General features: G+C 33.4%; 1 protein-coding gene across 1 annotated transcript in view; it reads left to right on the top strand.

The window, feature by feature from the left end:
• Window positions 1-10791, top strand: part of Ptp36E (protein tyrosine phosphatase 36E) — a 96696-nt gene extending 85905 nt beyond the window's left edge. Inside the window, exons 4-17 of the mRNA XM_068764037.1 lie at window positions 2609-2727; window positions 2853-2940; window positions 5289-5365; window positions 6524-6658; window positions 6750-6887; window positions 7100-7266; window positions 7536-7671; window positions 7750-7999; window positions 8073-8149; window positions 8230-8361; window positions 8444-8572; window positions 9952-10139; window positions 10210-10345; window positions 10711-10791. Coding sequence (XP_068620138.1) covers window positions 2609-2727; window positions 2853-2940; window positions 5289-5365; window positions 6524-6658; window positions 6750-6887; window positions 7100-7266; window positions 7536-7671; window positions 7750-7999; window positions 8073-8149; window positions 8230-8361; window positions 8444-8572; window positions 9952-10139; window positions 10210-10345; window positions 10711-10791 — 1853 coding nt within the window. The remainder of the gene's footprint in view (window positions 1-2608; window positions 2728-2852; window positions 2941-5288; window positions 5366-6523; window positions 6659-6749; window positions 6888-7099; window positions 7267-7535; window positions 7672-7749; window positions 8000-8072; window positions 8150-8229; window positions 8362-8443; window positions 8573-9951; window positions 10140-10209; window positions 10346-10710) is intronic.
• Window positions 10792-20646: the final 9855 nt, after the last annotated feature.

Below are 20646 nucleotides of genomic sequence, written 5' to 3'. Positions count from 1 at the left end.
AAAAAGTAATGTTTAACAAAATTAGGAACGAAAATGTAGTTCGGTTTGTTTGCTGATAGCAACGAAAACGCGTGTCAACAGGAAAATGGGAAAAATGTTTGGCGCGGGCGGGTGGAGGCGGTGACGTAAGCAGAGTGACGCCAAACGCCCTGTTCTGTAGCGCTGTCTGATTCGAAATGAAGATAAGATTTAACATTCATACAATTTAATTCAATTTATTTTTTCGTAACTTTTGCACATGTGATAATAAGATGATTAGAAGAAAGATATAAACGTACGTATGTAAACGCATGATCATCATGATGTCTACCGCCGGACATCCTCCTCATAGGTTTCCAATATGACAAGACCTTCGTTAAACATCTTCCGACGACCGATCGCCTCTTCTACTTATCTTGACATCCTATGCTATGCTGGTCTCCACTGCAGAACCTTATAGCCCTAGCAGCCACCTGTTCTGCGCATTATATGACTTGTCTATTGTTACCTGATTTTACTAACCCACTGTGCTATGTCCGTTACTTTTGTATGTCTACGAAAATTCTCATTTTTGTGAATATGGCGAATAAATAACTATGTGGTGGCGGGCATTTGATTTCGCACCGTGAAAATGTTCTTCATTTGAAATATTATTTTTTTATTAACACAATTGGTTAACCTTCTCTATATACCCATCAAAATGGTTAAGCACTGTGCGATAAGAACAACGCTCTACAAAATGAACTTAACCCGGAACTGAGCCCAATACATCGAATCAAAATCTGATTATCATATCAGAACGAGCGCTTGAGTTGTAATTATCTTTATTTCTCCTACAAATTTTAAAATTATAGGTAAACATGTAACTGAACAACTGAGCATATAAATTGTACTTAGCAACACGTTCACTTTAACAGGGTGGGCTACGATCTATTTTAATATTTAATGTTAAGCTTGAAAGGTTAGGACCGCCGAACTTCCAATTCGAATAAAAGCTAATTGTATCACACGGGTGCTTTACTAATGTTAAGATAACAGCGGAGAAGTTACAGCAAAAATATTTATTTAATAGGATGAAGAGATTTAGTGAAGAAATTTATTAAATAAGATTATTGTTTAAATAAAAAAATCATCATGATCATTTCCGTGAAATAGAAGTACATTTTGAGCGTGACAAAAAACGACTACTATCGGCCAGAATTCTTCTTCAAGAATTTCAATAAAGCACTAGGTAATTTAACATGCTCGTTTTGTTACAACAGAATAAATCTTAAACAGTAATGCTGTCATAACTATAGCAGATAGCTGAATTTACTGTTGGTTATAGGTGCAATAGCTTAAAAGTGATTAGGGTGAAGAATATATAGTTTATTTGTCACTAAAAAATTTAAAGTTTTTACAATTATTCCCAATCATTCTGTATAAGGTGATGATGCTGAATAACTTTTGGCAGTAAAACACCTGCAGGGACAAATTGTAAACAATAATTAATTTTAATATGTATTAACCAGAACATAATAAAAACCCTTTTCACGTATTGCGTAATTTTTTTTCGGAAACTATTGATTTGTTTATGGGGTGAATATTACATTAATTGATAGCAAATTAATTATACGTTCACTCCTTTAAAGCTTTTAAGAATTACTTTCTTTTCTGAGGTATCAAATTAATTTGATGGCTAATACATAAATAGTGGCATCATTTAACAAAAACATTGTGCCACACCAAAGATCAGTAAGAAAACTTGATTTCTAGCAATAGGAATATAATAAGTCGCAACTATGTAAAATCTATTTTCACCGAATAATGTTTACTTCAGAAAGCATATTCGCTGTAAGAACAAGTTGATTCATTAAACATATTTACATAACCGTAAACATATATCTCTTCTTGTATTTCGTAGGTAGAAATATCAATGAAATATCACATATTATATTACTGATACGTCAAGACAAAATAATTTAGACAATTTTTCGCGTTTCAAGAGCTAAAGTGGAATTACTATTGAAATGTTTGCAAATAAAAATGATAACACGTTATAAACTTTGCTCTGCCTAATTGCTTACTACAAATGGCGTCATTTTAGCGCTTATAATATAAATATTATTAAATCGTCTTAAATTTTGAATTTGTTCTCGTTTATTATTATACACATTGAATGCGCTTACAAATTTCACCGGAACATATATTAATTGATCACATACTTGTCCTGTAATATTCCGACGAAATCTTAACAGATTAGATAGTAATCTTAAAAAAATTGGAGTTCATTACAAAAATTATAAATCAATACCTAAAATTTTCTTTAAAAAACTTCAGAATAAATAAAGCCTTTTTAATTATTTTTCTTGGTAAAATTGGTACATCACTGTATCAGTGTGCTAATTATTACACATGTTATTATTTGCTACAAACATATCTACCTAAAGACTCAAAAATCATTAAAAGATTCTATCTTCTTAATTGACTATATATAAATGAACTAATATCGACAAAATCACGAAATCTAGCTTTTTGCATCATTAATCACTAATTGAAAAAAAAAAGCTATAGTTAGTTTAGGAATAAGAAGGTAAATTCGTTTTACATTTGTTCAATTAATTTTTTTAATGTTATTTATTTTCCACAGCTGATGAAAACGGTTCGATATCAGAGACGATACCAGACCGGCCAGTAGAACTGAAAAACTTCCAGAAACTTTGTGAACAAAGAAGAAAATTTCCTGTTCTTTACAAACTAGAATTTCAGGTATTGAAAACAGGTTTTACCAGATATCTTATTTACATAACTTAGGTGTTTATTCAAATTCTTAAAGGCCGACGAATTCCCCGAGTAATCAATGCTTTAAATTATATAAAAAAATTTCCGTACAGATGGCCGTGAAGGTGGAAACACATTCCTGTCGGCACGCAACAAAGAAAACGAATACGCATAAAAATCAAAACCAGAAGGTTACTCCTTGTAAGTATATATTTTATCTAAATAAATAAGTAACTTATAGGTAAAGTAAATAATTTGTGTATCTAAAAATATAATCAATAATAAAATGGACAAAAATTTTTTAAGGAAAAGATTTTATGTAGTTAAAAACCCAAACATGTTAAAGTCACATTTATTAATTTATATTAAAGGTAAAATTGTAATTGATTGCTACATTTACCATAATTTAGTAAATGTGTGTCATAAAAAAGACATCTGCGTCTTAAATTCTTACGTTCGATGATATTTTGTGACTTATTTCTAAAAAAATATCTAATGTTTCGTTTAAGAAAATATCGACCTTTGACTGTTATTACAGAGGAAATCGTTACAAGTAGAAAATATGATTCTATAAGATTGTTGGATCCAATACGAAAATGTTCATGAGGTTCTGAATAGATACCTGCTTATAAAAATTACTTCATGCTGAGGACCCCTAAGTCTGAAAACCGCTTCAACGGGATACATTTTCATACTCAGATATTACGCTCTTTTCGCACGAAGATCAAAGGGGAAAATGTATTTTAAAAAATTATTATTTTATTCAAAATATTTATATAAAATTGTAACCTGGTAAAATGAATATTTCTCTTAATACTTTATGACATTTATACATAAAATGTTATTTATTTCATTTTATTTGGCTTTATTTTCAAAAATTGAGTTTGTAAATAATTAGGCGCAAAGAAATCAATCGCCCACTACTCACAGCAGTTTAAATTTAAAGTAATTCACTGGAATATGAAAAATAAAGTAATCGAACGTTTCATGAAAATTCTTCGTTAACAAATATATATGCATCATAAACATTAACCAAAGTCTTTCGTATAAATGTTCATTAAACTTTAAAATAACGTTACGAGGTAGTTCACTATTATTATCGAAAAATTACTGAAAAGCTCTCTTCTATAAAACAATTCCGTTAATGCAGTTTGTAAAATGAATTCATACTCTTGCAATATTGAAATTTGCACACCACGTGAAAATTATATATTCCGAAAAAATTATACGAAGCTTTTCGGCGTTTTAAATGGAAAATGAGAAATGTAATTATAATTATGTGGTATAGAATGGGGCATATCACTCGTTTAACTGATAGCCATTGGGACAGAAAGACGCCAATGCATTGCAATGTGCATATATCGGCTAAAAAGAAAAAAAAAATAATCATGTGGTTTTAACAGAGAAATGTTTAATAACAAATTTCAGACATAGGTCGGAAATTTCGAATAATAAACCGCTTAACGTTCATGAATCAATACGCCATATTAAGTACAGATATGTACATGTACATCAAAAAACCTCTTTTCCCATTTGGTCACACTGTGGGAGTCGTATATACACTGATGTGATGTCTGAATGAATAATAGGTGTAAGATTTTGTAGGCGAGCGTAGCCGACGGGCGAACATAGTGTGCCGAATTAGTGCAGCGAGCACATGCACGCACCGGTGACGCGGGCGCAGACCTTTTGTTACTTTTGTTTCTTTTGCGCCTTTGTTCTATTGCCCGCTTTCACTCGGTCGCAGAGCACAGTGCGCCCCAGAGTCCTACGACGAATGCACGTCCTTTTTGCTCGCACTCAAGCGCTAATAAAAATTTGTTCGTGTGTTAAATAAATTGATAAAGTGTTACAAACATCTTTTAATAAGACACAAAACGCTTTAACACCATAATTTTAGAACAAGTATATCGATTTCATTTATACTTAGGGGTTTCTAATGAAAAAAAATTCGAAGAAATTTGAAAGAAATAAGATAGAAATAATTAATACAAAATAATTTTATTAATTTCACATTTAATTAATAAATAAAATGATCCCTCTAAAATAAATAAATTAATTTGTTCTCCTGGAATGTGGCTGGTCAAAAACTCCTAACTGTACAAAGTTTATAACAATAGCTAGTCTCAATCTCAATACTCAATAAATTCGGTCATAATTTGTTTCTTGAACTTTCCTAATTGTTATTCTTATATATATATATATATTGAAACGCAATTCCTCGCTACAAGTATATAGTCTCTCAATTTCTAGATACAAAATATTTGTTTATATTATAATATATAATTATAGACCAAAAAAAGACGGCACATGCTATCGTCTTTGTTAGCCAAATTATTTCTAAGAAGATATCACTTTTTGACATTTGAAATTGAGCAGTTATTCTCCGGCGTTATTCGTAAATCTGTGTATGAAAGAATAAATCCAAATTTACGTATAAATATTTTTTTTCGTTCACTGTTAGTTGTGTTTATGCGATTTTTAAAGTTTATTTTACTATCGTTAATAGTAATATTTGATGTAATAATTTTAAATATTTGTCTAAACAGACGATTACAACCGAGTTGTGCTGGAGACAGTGGATCGGGAGCCCGATTCCGATTATATTAATGCTTCCTACATAGATGTAAGTATATGAACATTTTTTTATATCATGAGACAAGGTGATGAGTTACACTAGTAAAAGCTTAAAGGGGGGTGAATATGTAGATCATTTTTTACCAAAATACCTTTAAACCGATTTACAATCCGATTTCCTGAGCGTGGTCCGCTTGTAAATACTAACTTTTGATTGTAATACTAAATAATACAGGTCAATCGATCACAGTGAAATAAATCACATTAAGTTTTTTTGTTGTGATGATAAAGAGCAAATAATAATCAATTTAAATATGTAGTATCCAAATTTTAAAAAAGTTTACTGAAATCATTAACTATGATATAAAAAGGTTATTAGCTAAGCTTCCGTGTTCCGCCTTATTTTTGCAACCTTGTGATTATAATATATGACCTAATATCTTTAAAACCACCTTTTGAATAACGTCATCATAGTTACGTCACTTATTTATGTACTACTAAAAATATAATAACTTTCATAATTTCTGGAGTTTCAAAACAGAAGTGGCTTTAATACTTCTTGACGAGTTGCGGCTTCGGTTTTTTGGTGCATTACGAAACTTTTATGAAACTTATATTCTTAACTCTCTGAAAGAAATATGTAGTAATATGTCGTAGAAACGTTCGAAAGGATTCCACAAAATAATATTTAGAAAACAATTCTGCAAAGATCTTGTCTATATTTTTATATAAAGAAATAATTTGCAACGGCTGTTTATTTAAGGAAGTATTTAATGAACATTGTTTTTTAGCAAACATACAAGTTACAAATTTTGACTCTGCTTCATATCCTTGTACACGTATTGTACTCTTTTCGAATTGCATAACTTATATATTTTAGTAAATAATGATAATTTTTATTTTATACCTTTGAAAACTTTTTAAATTTGACGTTCACGCGTTCACGATAAATTTTAAGTAGTTTATATTTTAAGAAAAACATGTTTTTAGTTAAAACGATCATAAAAAAAATTACAAGTCCCTTTGAATTTCTTATCAGTTCAGCAGGTGGCTCGTTACAAACTATGAATGATTGTAATGATCTGGTGTAACAAAGCTATTTTGATTTTGATTCTGACGAAAATGTCGTCCTACTAAAACCAGGTGCAATTTTACAGTTAAAACACATCTAATCGAACATAATTCTCTTCAACTGTCTTGTCCACAGAGTATATTAAAGCCAAACGCATACATAGTAACGCAGGGGCCAACTGAAGAGACTGTAGTAGATTTCTGGCGTATGATTTGGCAAGAACGTGCAGCAGCGATAGTAATGCTAACCAAAACTTTTGACTTTATTAAGGTAAAATATAAACACAGACATTCAGATATCATTTATATAATTTTCACTTTAGTATAATATAATAATTAAATAATATTTTCAATTTTTATAGGTTATGTGTGTTCAATATTGGCCACCTAACAAAGAGAAAGATGAAACTTATGGAGATATAAGTGTTGGCATAGTTCAAGAAGAGGAATTGGCGAACTTCCACATCCGTACATTCAGGCTTTACAAAAGCGAAAAAGATGTAATAATATTTCATTTAATAAACATTAATCTTAATTTTCAAACAGTTTATTGTATCTTCGCTTCAAATAAAAGTACATTACTTCCGTGATAGCACTGTTTGTCCTTAATTAAATAATGTTTGAAGGTCAATGTGTGAAAAAAGTAAATAAACAATTATCTTATATTACAAATCAAACCATAAGAACCTACATCAGTTTTATTATTACTTAGGTCGTCGTGGAGGAGCGCTTCATTTTGCAGTTTCATTATACTCAATGGCACTCTCACACGTGCCCCTTCAGCAACGCGCTCCTTGAGTTTAGAAGGCGTGTAAGGGCTGTTGTGGGAAGACGGTTAGCAACAAACCCGGCTGCCGGTCCCATGGTTGTACATTGCAAGTATGTCGAAGTATTTATTTCAAAACTATGTTTAACATAAATAGTTGATCCCTAAAAATAAGTGACAGGGAATAGATAGATGTCATAGAAAAATGTAGCATTCTTACAAACTAATAAGTGAAGTATCAGAAGTATCGAGAAAATATAGTAGTAGTAAAAAAAAAAACAATCTGGCAAAAAGAACATTTTAGAGAGTATAGGAGATTTTAGTCCAAAAATAAATAAATTATTATAAAGAAAAGAGCATTAACTCCCTATTACGCGTACAGTGATGGCGGAGGGAGGTCTGGTGTTTACTTAGCTATTGACGCTAATTTGGAACTAGCCGAGGAAGAAGATTGCTTTGACGTGTTTGGATTTCTAAAGAAATTACGACAATCTCGAAAAGGACTTATAGAGAATGAGGTAACATTATTTACTTTCGCATAATAATCCATTAAATAATATCTGTCTAAGTATATTGAATATTTTATTATTTTTCAGGAACAATACAAATTTGTATACGATACCCTGGAAGAACATGTAGTTTGTGGCATATCATGGTTCCCTGTATCTGAACTATCGCAAAGACTGAAACAGAAATCACAAAGAGACCCAGTCACCAAGCTTAATGAATATCAAAAAGAGTATCAACAAATTTGTAAACAGACCCCAAGGTTTACGATTGGCGATTGCGCTGGTGGTCATCGTGGAGATAATAGAGAGAAAAATCGTGACGTCTTGGTAGTTCCACGTAAGTGATATAATTGCTGTTACCTACCAAATTTAGAGCATTTTGACCCGAGCAAAGAATTTTCTGTTTACAGCGGATAATTTTCGTCCATACTTGACCTCTTTCCAAGGAAATAGTTTTACAGACTACATTAATGCCGTATTTGTTGATGTAAGTTTTTAATTAAGAATAATAACTTCAATAAATCAAGTTTTACTGAATAAGATTTAATTATTTTCAACTTTATTCAGGGTTACACTAAACCACGTGAGTACATTGTTACGGAATGGCCCTTAATTAGAACACAAGGCGAATTTTGGTCTCTAGTTTATGATTATGAATGTGCTGCTGTCGTCGTGCTGTGTGTTCCTCCAAAAAATTCGGTAAGTCTCATAAAACCTTTAAAACTAAATCTAGTACAAAATTTGTAGTGAAATTTTAATTTTATTATCATTTTTGTTTCAGCAACAATATCCGCCATTTTGGCCTGAAGGCCGACATTCTAAGAAGTACGGTCCAGTGTTCACAATTGACCACGTTTCTCATAATCATTACACCAACATTAAAACTTGGATTTTTCGGATAAATAAAAAGGTAAGATAAACGTTACCTGTAATATATTTCTATTTTATGATTTTTGATAAACACAGTTAAGTAGGACAAAACTGATTTCAAAAATATGATATTGTCAAATAAACGGTGTAAAAATTATAAGTACCTTACGTTAAATGTGTGCTTAGCTTTATTTTAATTTGTAAGTGTAAGTTTGTACACTAAATCGAACTACAAAAATTGGCTGTTTTCATAATTTCTAATATTGATTGATTTATATTAATATCTATTTTATTTGAATTGTAACATGCTAAAGATGACCAAGAAAACATAAATGTCATTGCAAGTTGGTAATTTTCATAAAAAAAGCAGTTCAGTGTTGGCAAAAAAACTGTTTTTGCTCTTCTTTTATTAATAACTTCAATGTTTCAATATGGCTCTGGCAAACTATATTATTTAACAGGACCTTGCAAGGGTGTTAACCAATTCATACTACCCTTATCAATGTACTTATTAGCCAAATTTATTTTTATTACGTTTATATTAATTATTAGCGTAATAAACACTGTCGTGTACAATATTCATTAGATACTCATATGGTAGAAGTTACAGCTTGTTTCTTTGTCTTTGCTGATCTGAGATTCACCAGAGATTTGTTTTCTATCACAACTAGAAGCGTACGAATTTCTGAAGATTGATCCTCTTTATATACGGCTATTCCTACCTTAGTATTCTGTACCTTTTTTACACTTTGTCTCTGTAAACGAACATCGCCATTTAAAAGAAATAAAATCTTAAATTATAGGAAAACAACAATTCAAAAATGTCTTAAATGAAAAATCTTTACCTAAATGAAGATTAGTTTCACCTGTCTAATAAACTTGTGACAATCTGTAACTGTTCTAGTCGATTACATCTAAGAAGTTTCTAGCAGCTTATTACAGTTAGTCGTCGTAGAATATCAGAGCTCACGTGACCGCGAAATCTTGAAGCTTGTCTCGCTTTGACGTGAAATGTCGATTTCACGATGAATCAACCTTGTCACGTAGACATTCATAGCCTGTCATTTCTTTGAATCGCCGGATTACTCTTTGGTATCTAGATAAAATACGCCTATTGTACAAACTGAACTACTTCCTCCTTGTAAATAGTAACAATTAATCTACTTTAGGCAATAGCCACGTCATTGAATTCTTTGCTTAAAGTTTTCTATTCAACAAATCTTCGTTTATTTTTATTTTAGGCTAGTGTACAAGTAAACCATATTCAATAATATAACTCTATATATTATTAATATTATTAATTAGTTCATATAGCTTTGGAAGATTTCACCATTTCCCTGTGAATTGTTGCCTAAAAAATACTAAATATAAAAGTAGAATTCAAATGCAATGAATTGTGTATAATATTTTTATTTGTAGATAGTGTCACTGACGGAGCTTATGGCGGGAGTAAAAGCACCACCAAAAACTGTGCAGCTTTTCCAGCTTACTTGTTGGCCTATGGGTCATAAAGTGCCATCTTCTACCAACTCCTTAGTTGAACTGATGAACATGGTAGAACGGTGGCGACAACGCACCGACTACGGTCCCGTTTGCGTTGTGTCGCCGTAAGTAATTTTTTTCTAGTACAATGATCTACCCGTGAATGAATTTTGTTAATGGCATTTTTCTTTCCAGAGACGGTAGAAGTCGTGCGGGAGTGTACTGCGCAGCAAATGCATGTATTGAGCAAGTGATTCAACATGGCGAGGTTGACGTATTCCAAGCTGTAAAAACAGTACGCCGTCATCGACCACAGCTTGTCGAGAACATGGTGAGTTGAACATCGCTATGTAAGGCTGTTTGTAAAGGGAATCAGGTTCAACAGAATCTATTACTCACTTATAAAACGCAGTTCACATACAAAATTAGATTAAAGTTTGAAAAGCGTTAAAAATTAAAAATCACTGGGTTACCTACATGAATAATGACTCGTATTCCTGAAGATGAACGCGCAGATATGGTGCTGCCCAGCGTTATTCTTAATCCACTAGTAAATCCACACAGAAATAGGGCTGCCGTTACTTGTTATATAGATAACCGTTTGTAGGTAAACAACTTACTTCGATCAGCGCGAAAAGAAAGTAAAAAAAATTAAAACTTAAAACCATTTTATTTACACCTTTTCTTTTATTCCAGACTGAATACAAATATTGCTACGACTTAGTGCTACATTATGTACTGCACTACTTAAATAAAGATATGAATGAGAAAAAGTGAGAGTGTGAATTGAAAGACGAACTCTGGTTCATTGAGTTTGGGCGAGGGGCAGCATTGCCCACTACTCCGGAGGAGCTTAGCCCAACAGCAGGACCTCGCGATAAACGGCAACAGCGTCCGCTCCGGCCCCGTCGCGGTTTATCGCTCGACCGACTGCTTCCAACTCCTTCTCGTCCGCCTCTGCCACATGCTGCTACACTAGAAGCTCCTCGTCGTCCTCGTCGAGATCGACCGCCTCTACGTCGCTCTATCCGCCTTGAAGATGAAGAAGGTGCTGCTGAAGAACGTCGCCGGGTATTTGGGCACGGTCCACGCGCTCCTTCTTTTGACGAAGGTGATGCGAGTGATGAGCACGACGAAGAATGTGAATGTGGCCGAAGATCACTTGAGCGCTCAGGACCCTCCGCTGAGACGCAAGAAGATGAAGACGAATACGAACCAGAGTTTGTCACCTCTCTCCCTTTAGAACCTATGCTAAAATCTCATCCACACGCACGCGGTGTGTCAGCGGACCGTGCACTGGATCGGAGGGACGGTGCATTTTGTCAACGTGGGCCCCCACGAGCCCACTCCCAAGGTGTTTTTGAACGACGTTTACCAAAAATTTATAAACTAGGTTTAATGGATAAGTCTAAACGGGCCAGTTCTAGTGCTCTCTACGACCGCACAGACAGGTCTCCTACTGAGGCCTTTTATAATGCGACTGGTTCAACACGGCTTAGTTCACAAGAACTATTTGAAAAGTTTTGTTCAGAAGATTTTACCTCATTATATGGACGGGAGGATGATCGGCGCCGACGTCCACCGCACTCAAAATCAACTGGAAGTAGTGGTTCAGATGTGCGGCATGAACGCACGTGTTGTAAAAGAACACCCTGTAGTTCACAACCGGCACTTACTCGTCGTCAAATTTATCACGCGCCACGTTCTGACCGCTCCACGGACTCGGAGGAAATGTCACCGCGACGCGCCGGTTTGCGCCCCCCTCCTCTCGAAAGCAATGCGCAAACATCGCAAGATCTTTCCCGATCGGCTCCTCTTCTCAGTCCTGACAGATACGAAGCCCGCTTCACGTTCGATATATCCGAAAGGAGTGAAGTCACTTCAAACCGCGATGAAACACCATCTGACGCCACGGAAACACGTAATCTTACTTTGTACGAAGAACCACACTCTGATCGAACTAGCATTTGTGAACTATATGACGCTGCCTTTACATCACACCGGCCCTCATTTAGAAGAGATGGATCGAAACGTCGAGCGGGACCATTCGATTTAAGCGGCCTAGACTTTCGGGCTATTGACGATGAGAGTCCACGGGCCAGCCATCGCACATCGCAACGTAGCGTTGATGACACAATGCGTCAAACTTCAGAAACAAGAAGCTGGGCATCCGATTCCGTGTTCGCTACACCGGAACGGCGAGCTCCTGATACGTCTCCGTCTTCAACCGGTACGCATCGCTATCTCACGGTGCAAATCGAATCACCTCGAGCCGATTCTGCAGCCGCGGACTCGACGCTCGCAGAGACGACCATCGCTGAAGAAGTTCCAAGTGTTATCGAACGATCGGAATATGCGCTTGCTTTGAAACTAGGACAAATAGATTTAAACGATGTAACAGAACGACCCGCATCAATTGCTACGGTGGATAGCGCGAGGTTATCGAGTAGACCTTCTATGCATAAACTCGAACCTATAGAACCTGAACGGCTTTGTGGAGGAGGCGTTGGTGGAGGTAGTGAAGGCGAGGCTGAAAACAAACGGAGTAAGTCGGCGACTGCAGTGGGCAGGCGACGGCGAGGAGCCAGCGAGCCTCGTCGTTCTGGCCGGTGCTTCCCGCTCTGATGTCGCGCGGCGGCGCCGCTCCCCCTGCCGCGCCGCACACGCCGCGCCTCCCATCTCCCACGCCGTGCCTTCTCGTCCCCCACATTTCGATACTACACCTTCTATTCGATGAATTACATATATCTATAGCTAGAGGGTCCAGTGTAGGTGTAGCTTAGCAGACCCATCCCGATTCCTCAGAGTACGTGATTAAAATATTTGTAAAATTTCGATAGAATTAGTCTTCGCCTGTTCATTGAACCGTAACTGCCAAATTTCTATTAAATGTATAAATTTATAATATTATGTATTGATAGAAAGTATATTATTGGTGGAACTCTTTATTAGATATTAACGTCTATAAAGACCCGCGTAGAGCTAAATTCTAAACACAGTAGATAGAAAAATAATACGATTGTAATGCTCGCCGTGGTTGCTTTTGTCGCAGACCACGACTGACACAGGGTCATCATACATTTGTCGATAAACACATTATGCGATCACTTATCTCTTTCATCATACAAATATTTTACATGTTTAATTACTGCCAAACCATATAAGTAACTTTCATAAATTACCCTTACAATTACGATTTGTAAGTAATATGACATAAAAAGTACTATTCTGTTCGTAACAAAAAAATATTTCTTTGTGATTCAATAATAAACAAAAGTAAATAAAGTTGTTTGCATAAGCCTCGTAACATCACAATCATCAGTTAGGAGACGAGTAATTGTCGGATACGCGATCAAGCTACATAACCCCTGTAATTTCATTTCGCGCGTGATCATCGTCTCGAAACTTGAATAAGTACTTTACATAAATTATATAATTAAATTATAAATGATATATTTGTTCAATATTTTGATGTTCGTGTTTGTAAAATCTAGATGTTGTTAGGTGTTTGTACAATAGTTTTATTCCGATGTGTATTAGGATGTACAAGATTATAAAAAAAACCTTAATTTATGTGGATGACAGGATTTATATGCTGTAATCCTGAGGCGCCCGTCCACGTTTTTGCGTCAAGCTAGAAAACAAATGTAGGAGTTATTTTGAACAGTGCTGTTGTTCTTTCGTTAAATCTGTTAAATTAACAATTCTTACTGTGTATATTATTAAAAAGCATTGGTTTATTTATATATTTTTATTGGTTTTAGTATCTTCTATGATTTTTATTCATATTTATTTCAGTTTTCCGAAACCGTATCCAGCAAATTCAAAAAAACCTGGTATAAAATGCACCAAAAATTTTAAAAAGTCAATAGTTTAATAAAGTTCATTCACATAAATTAAGTATTAGAAAAATTATATATTTCTGTTTGTGCTAATATGAATTGTTTGTGATTGTAAATCGCAGTATATTGAATAGTGTTTATAAATTTAAATATATATATATATATGTATTTGTATATATATTTTGTAATGTGTATTTCTTTGTATGTACGCTACTTAGCATTATAAATGTCATACTCTCTCGATTCTTATGTGCCAATAATTGCCAATGTAACAGTTTTCCTTTTCGTCTCACAAAATAGAAAACAAGCCCTTCTAACTATTATTAAATAATGTTAAAATGATTTGATAATATTTTTTTGTAGAGAAGGCATTTTATAATAAAAAAATTATTTCATAGCGTAAACATATTTTCTTTTCTAACACTTAAATCACATAAAATTTTTAAAAAAATTCCCAAAGAGATCCGCATAATTTTTAGATAAAAAATAGTATTAAAACGAAGCCTAAGGAATTCGATATATTTATTACTAATTTTGTATTGAAAGTATATTCAGCGACATCGATTCTAGAATCTCAAGTGAAGCAGGTTTGTCATAGCATATTTTAAACCTCACGCACCCATAAATAAGTTCCTGCGTTAGCTAATATTTATTTAGACGTTAATATAAATTATTAGCCATCGCTATCTACGAAGACACGCCCTCCTGTACGTATGTAGAAAGGATGGAGAGATGTTTGTACTAACTGGATTCTCGCTCTCTTTCTTTCTCTCTGTATCGTACTATGCCACCACCTCTTTCATCATTGATTTCATGATTTAAGTAAGCGTAGTGCATTCATAGGTAATAAATGTGTGTCGTCAAAACTCATATATTAACAGACGATTGCATACTTGATGTCGAGGTGGTGTGGAAGGTGCGACGTCTTCGTTGATGGCACTATTTATTATACGCTATTTTTGTAAATATCGTAACGCACAACCTATATCCAGTCCTGAAATTTACAATCAATTGTAAAGATTATATTGTACAAGAATAAATGGTATTAAATATCAAGGTAACATCTACTTAATGGTTATAAGACTGCGCGGCAAAGGATGAGCTAGCTCTAACACATTTTCATGCATAACCATACTAGAACTGACTGAATGCTTAATACTCTCATTGTATTTATTTTTAAACTCAAAACGCGTTCACTATAATTATAATTTATTAAAATTATATGTAAAATGAAGTAAAAATTGTCTTCGCAATTGAAACAGCCGAATAACTGATTTTAGATGTTAAGTGGTTTATACTTAATCAAAAGACATTTATCTAGGTTTATCCTGTTTTTAACGTTAAAGTAAAAAGTTACTGTGACAAGAAATAAGTTATGATCTTTACTATAGAATTTAATTTTCATTATTTTATTAAAAAATTGTCAAAGGTCTTCAATTAATATTAAATTCCAGCAGCAAACCGATCATTGTATATTTTATTTAATAATATAAATTTATTACAATAATATTACGTAAAAAATATTTCCGATAATCCAAGTACGCCGATAAATTTAAAGATAAATTAAAAAACGTATATTGAGCCATAAATTCTACTTTCACTTTGTTACCATAACGGTTTTGTTTAACACAGGTTAATGTCATATTATTCCAAAAAGGGCGTGGAAACATTTGAACTTTGGGAAATTCATTGTTCCGGTTATCACCTACATAAAACCTTTACGGATAAGTGTGTAATCTTTTTTAACAGTTATCCAGATAAACCACCCGAAAATCTGTTACTTTTCAAAGGAAATGGGCCTGAGATGATAAAATTTAAATTGGTTTTTTTTTATTTTCAGTAATAATCTCTACCTTCCACAAAAACATTAATTTTCAAGCGAATAGATTTGTTTTTCATAGAAAACCGAAATGGATAGTGAAAAATATTACATTGTTCCCGATGAATTCCGACTCTACAATACTTTGAATTCTTCTTTCAAATAAATCTTTTTAATTTCTTAATATTATTTACGTAGTAACATTTTTTTTTGTTTGACTCTATCTATGTTAATATTTCATTAGATCATTGTTTTAATAGAAGTATATAGTAAAGTTGTAAAATGCTTTATTCTATAAGTTTTAAAGTCATGTGGACCATTATTCGATGTTTTAGTAAGGTTTAGCCCGCATGCAAAATGATTTATCTCATTGAAACTAACAAAGGATAGTGAATTCGCCGCACGACCATCTTTTTATGTAAATAATTGTAACTAGACGATTTATCGGTAAACGTAGTCAAAGTACCTACATTAATTATACCAAATAATGATAATATTGTATACCGTATACACATATTAATGAATTTGAAGATTATAAAAGGAAAAATTGTATCTTACTATTATATAAATTATATAGAAACATTGTGATTTCAAGTTTTCAACTTCCAGAACATTGTAAAATAACTTATTGAGATATTGTTGTCATGGATGTTATTTAAAAGGTAATTTTAAAATTTATACATGGAACTTAATGGAAAATATATTTATTTGTTGTATAATCACGAGTTTTATTTGCTTAATTTTTCCTTGCGTTAGGAATGGTTGTTGCTGCCTATAGACAACTAGCTTAGAAAGTTCTGCGAATCAATCTCGATAACCAATAAAAAGAAACATTTATTTTTGAGCTGTAATCAACATCAAAATTACCCCTTTTGTATTGTCTGGACAAAAATTATGTCGACTGCTCTTGAAATGAATCATCGAATCTCACGAATTGAGAATAGTTCAAAGATTGTAACTTACTTATTGTTTCAGACGGACTCCAACGAAAGTTTTGCACATATAATTTATGTGATTCAATTCCGCCAAAAGCAAGCGTGTCAGCTTACAGTCAGTTCCATATATCTGGTTTCCACTTTTTGAAATGTAGTTTTTTGATCCACTGACTAATTTGACTTTAGGAAGATGGTACTTTATACAATGACTATTTTTAAATTATACAAATCATAAATCTAATTGTACATTAAGTACCGTTGACATGTATGCATTCTGAAGAGAGTTGAAGTTAGCCTTGAATAGAGATGAAGAAGTTGTTGCCTTCTTATAGATGGACGTTGAAATGAACGGCTGGCATATATAACCATGTAGTCGACATTTTTCGCATGCAAGCGAATTGGTTCGCTTTGTTATTGTGAACGCGTACAACTAAGGAATGAAACCATTTTAAGCCAAAATGTTTAAATACAGGCATATTTAAACATTTTGGCTTAAACTGGACGCGGGTGCTCTCAAGGGAAGAATGAATTTAGACATTCGAATCTAATGCTATTTACCAAGGAAGGTTGCATTTGGGATTTGTGCCAAACGCTCGTCTATTACGCACTAAACTAAAAGGATTGTGATTAGAATTTCGCTTATAATTTATTTATGAGAAATCACCAGAAAAAAGGTATATATATATATATATATATATATATATATATATATATATATATATATATATATATATATATATATATGGTATCTACTACTATTTAACATCTAACTAGTCATGAGATGATAAGTATAGTAGAATAATATTAAGGTTTATGTACAAAAACATCACATCCAATAAATACACACAGTGCCTAAAAACGAACTTCTATGATCAACATGTGCTACCAGTGATGACTTACGACTTGGTGAAACTTGGTGGAATCGTAGTCTGTCACTCTTTGCCTCATTGGCAAAAACACTCATTGGCTGTATTCAGGATTTATATTTCTGCGATATCTAAACAGGAATAATTTGATCTTTTACGATGAAACGATGACAATGATAAAAAACTCTATCAATGCTACACGAATTTGTCTTGCAAGAAGTCTTGTCTTGAAGTCTGCATTCACACATTGTATAACGTATGAAATAAATAAAAAAATTCAAGCACAAATCGAGGTACTAGAAACAATGCTACATAATTATTTTTAACATATATATTGACAATTAACACACGTGCACACAAAAACATACACACACACATATATAATTACAAGGATACTATTCCGTTCGGAATAATGAAAAAAATTTTACATGTGCCTATTTATTATTTGGAAAGTTTTTTGTTTTACTGTGTACATTTTCATTAGTTAATTTATTACCATAATTATTGTGGGCCGTAATTCTATATAATCATTATTTTTATTATCATACTTTTCACATATCTATTAGCTATCTAAACCTACACCAGAATATTGAAAATATTCACTTACAAAATGTTTTAAAACATCATCTATTACGCGTTTAGATTTAGAATGCCAAAATCAGATTAGACTATAGAAAATATATACTTTTCAGTCTCGAGTGGCTTTAAACTGGCGTCCCTCCAAATGGGTATTGTCCCGCGTGCAATTTATACGATCAATGATTATGTTCCTGAGCATTCTATATAGTTATAGCGCCGCGTTCCAATTTCACCATAGTTTGTATATGTGAGGATTGTACCATAGTGTGTAGTGTGTATATTGTGTTTTGTTAAATTGTATTTATCGTCATGAAGTCATGTTGCTAAATGATTTAAAAATAAAAAATTTCGTTTATGACAGATAATAAATACTTATAAAGTGCTGAATAGAAGAGTTAAATAAAAATTTTTATTTCACATTTTTTTTTTCATTTAAAAAAAGAACAAATGTGAATTTACCACTAAGGCAGAAGGTAATTAAGGAGAAAAGTTCCAGCCATTCATTTTTTAAGCTACATTCATGTAGCTTAAAATTATTTTAAAAAGCTTGCTGAAGAACGAACAACATCCGGGTCAAGTGAATAACAAAAGAAAACCCAAGCAGGAAACATGGGGAGCTGTTCTTTACAAATACGCACGCGAAGACTCCATTTTGAGTTCTTTCCTAATTGAATCGTAGGTTCAAATGTCATTTAAAACCCAAATCTACGTAAAAACATTTGCAAACACAGTAGTTGCTGTTAACCTTCAATTCGTAAATTCTTTAATCTATTCTTAGTGGCAATGATGAAACAAACGTGAATTTGCTCGATGCGTTACTGAAGTCTATTTTCATAGTAACCAACTCTACAATTCTCGCAGAAGATATTTACTTAGTCGGGCCATAAATATTCTTACTATTAAAAAACATGTTATTACATTTAAATCTCGAATTTCTCAATTTTATTTCATTATTCATTGCATTTTCTCATTTTCGAGCTATAAAAATTTGGATATTAAAATGGATTACAGCAGATATAGAGCCAATGCAGTTTTGAAACTCTTTGTCATTTGAGATTTGTCATTTGTCGCATATAACACATAAAGATCGGGCCTTTCACGTAGAATACGTTAAAAAAAAAGCAATCAAAGTAGTGAAAGAAATCCAAAAAAATCGGTCCTAAAGAAAAATATTTTATCTTGAAAAATAAAAGCACCAATAATTATGTCTCCTCCTTTAAATGAAGACGGGATCTATGGCCAATGAGAGATGCACTTGTTTCTATTTAACTGATTATTATACTATAATAAATTTACAAAAATTAAAAAAAAATACTTTAATCAAAACAATTTCTTAAGCGATATGCATTTTCTTCATGATCATGATTTCTTCTTTCCGTCAATTGACAGCCACTGCAGGTATAGGCCTCCCTCATTGATCGCCACGATGACCGGTCTTGCGCTACCAGCATCCAGCGACCTTCCACGACCTTAACAATCCACCTCGCATCTATCAGCTTGAAGTCGCCACTCGAGAACCTTTCGGCCCCAACGGTCACCGGTTGCACGAGGGATTGCCACTTCAGACGAGCATTTCTTCGAGTTACATCGGTGATCTTGGTTCTTTTGCGGATCTCCTCATTTTTGAATTGATCTCGGAACGATACTCCGAGTAAAGCCCTCTCCATCGCTCCCTGGGTGACCTTGAGACAATCAAAAAACCAAAAGGGATTTATGCACAAAGTTCTAAAGAGGCGTCCAAATTATTCGGTTAAGTACAATGTGGATATTATCTAACTTTAGTGAAGGCTTTGCAGAGTGTTAGCTATTAAGTAGTGACTGAGATGTATAAATTTTTGTGAAAATGTTGCCGCCATATTGGCATAAACATATCAAGATATGATTCTTGAGAAAATGTTTAACTTTCTCACAAAACCATGTTGGCGACAGCAGTTGCTCGGCACAGGATCATAAAGTCGCTCCATGTGTACTTGGATATGAACGTTTCACACCTAATTAGAACTAAAGATAGGATGTCATTTTAGTCCCGATCTTAATCCGCTGTTTTTTATCCTGTAATAATATGTAGTCTGAAATAATCCACAATATAGGCAACGAATAAATTTCTCATGAAGAGAGTGCCTGACACTATTGTTAACTGGCCTGTACTTTTAAAAGACTGTAGTATCAAATCTTGTGGAGATCATTTTTAATAAGCATCTACAATTTTTTGCGGCATTAATGTATAAGCACGTATTCTATTGTATTAATCTATAAGCAAGTTAGTTTCTTCGCTTGTTACATTATTTATGATTAGACTAAGCATAGTAAAAATCTGACATAGATTATTTATATATATATATATATATATATATATATAGAGAGAGAGAGAGAGAGAGAGAGACAGAGACAGAGAGAGAGATTTCAAAGACCTGAAGCTTTCTGAAGCCATTACATTGATAGCTGAAATAGGACGCCGACAGTAAGAAAAGTATCGCTTCCCCCGGGTGTTTATTTTAGCTAAAAGGGGCTGTTAGTAGTGACATTACAAATACGGCATCATTCCGCGAGACGTCGAGATATCCATTATAAATGTCCAACCCCAGCAACGG

Source organism: Battus philenor, unplaced genomic scaffold (genome assembly GCF_028537555.1).
Source record: "Battus philenor isolate CCGP_79_NKW_IND1 unplaced genomic scaffold, ilBatPhil1.0.hap1 SCAF_19, whole genome shotgun sequence".
NCBI lineage: Eukaryota > Metazoa > Arthropoda > Insecta > Lepidoptera > Papilionidae > Battus > Battus philenor.
This window is presented reverse-complemented; position numbering and strand designations above follow the sequence as displayed.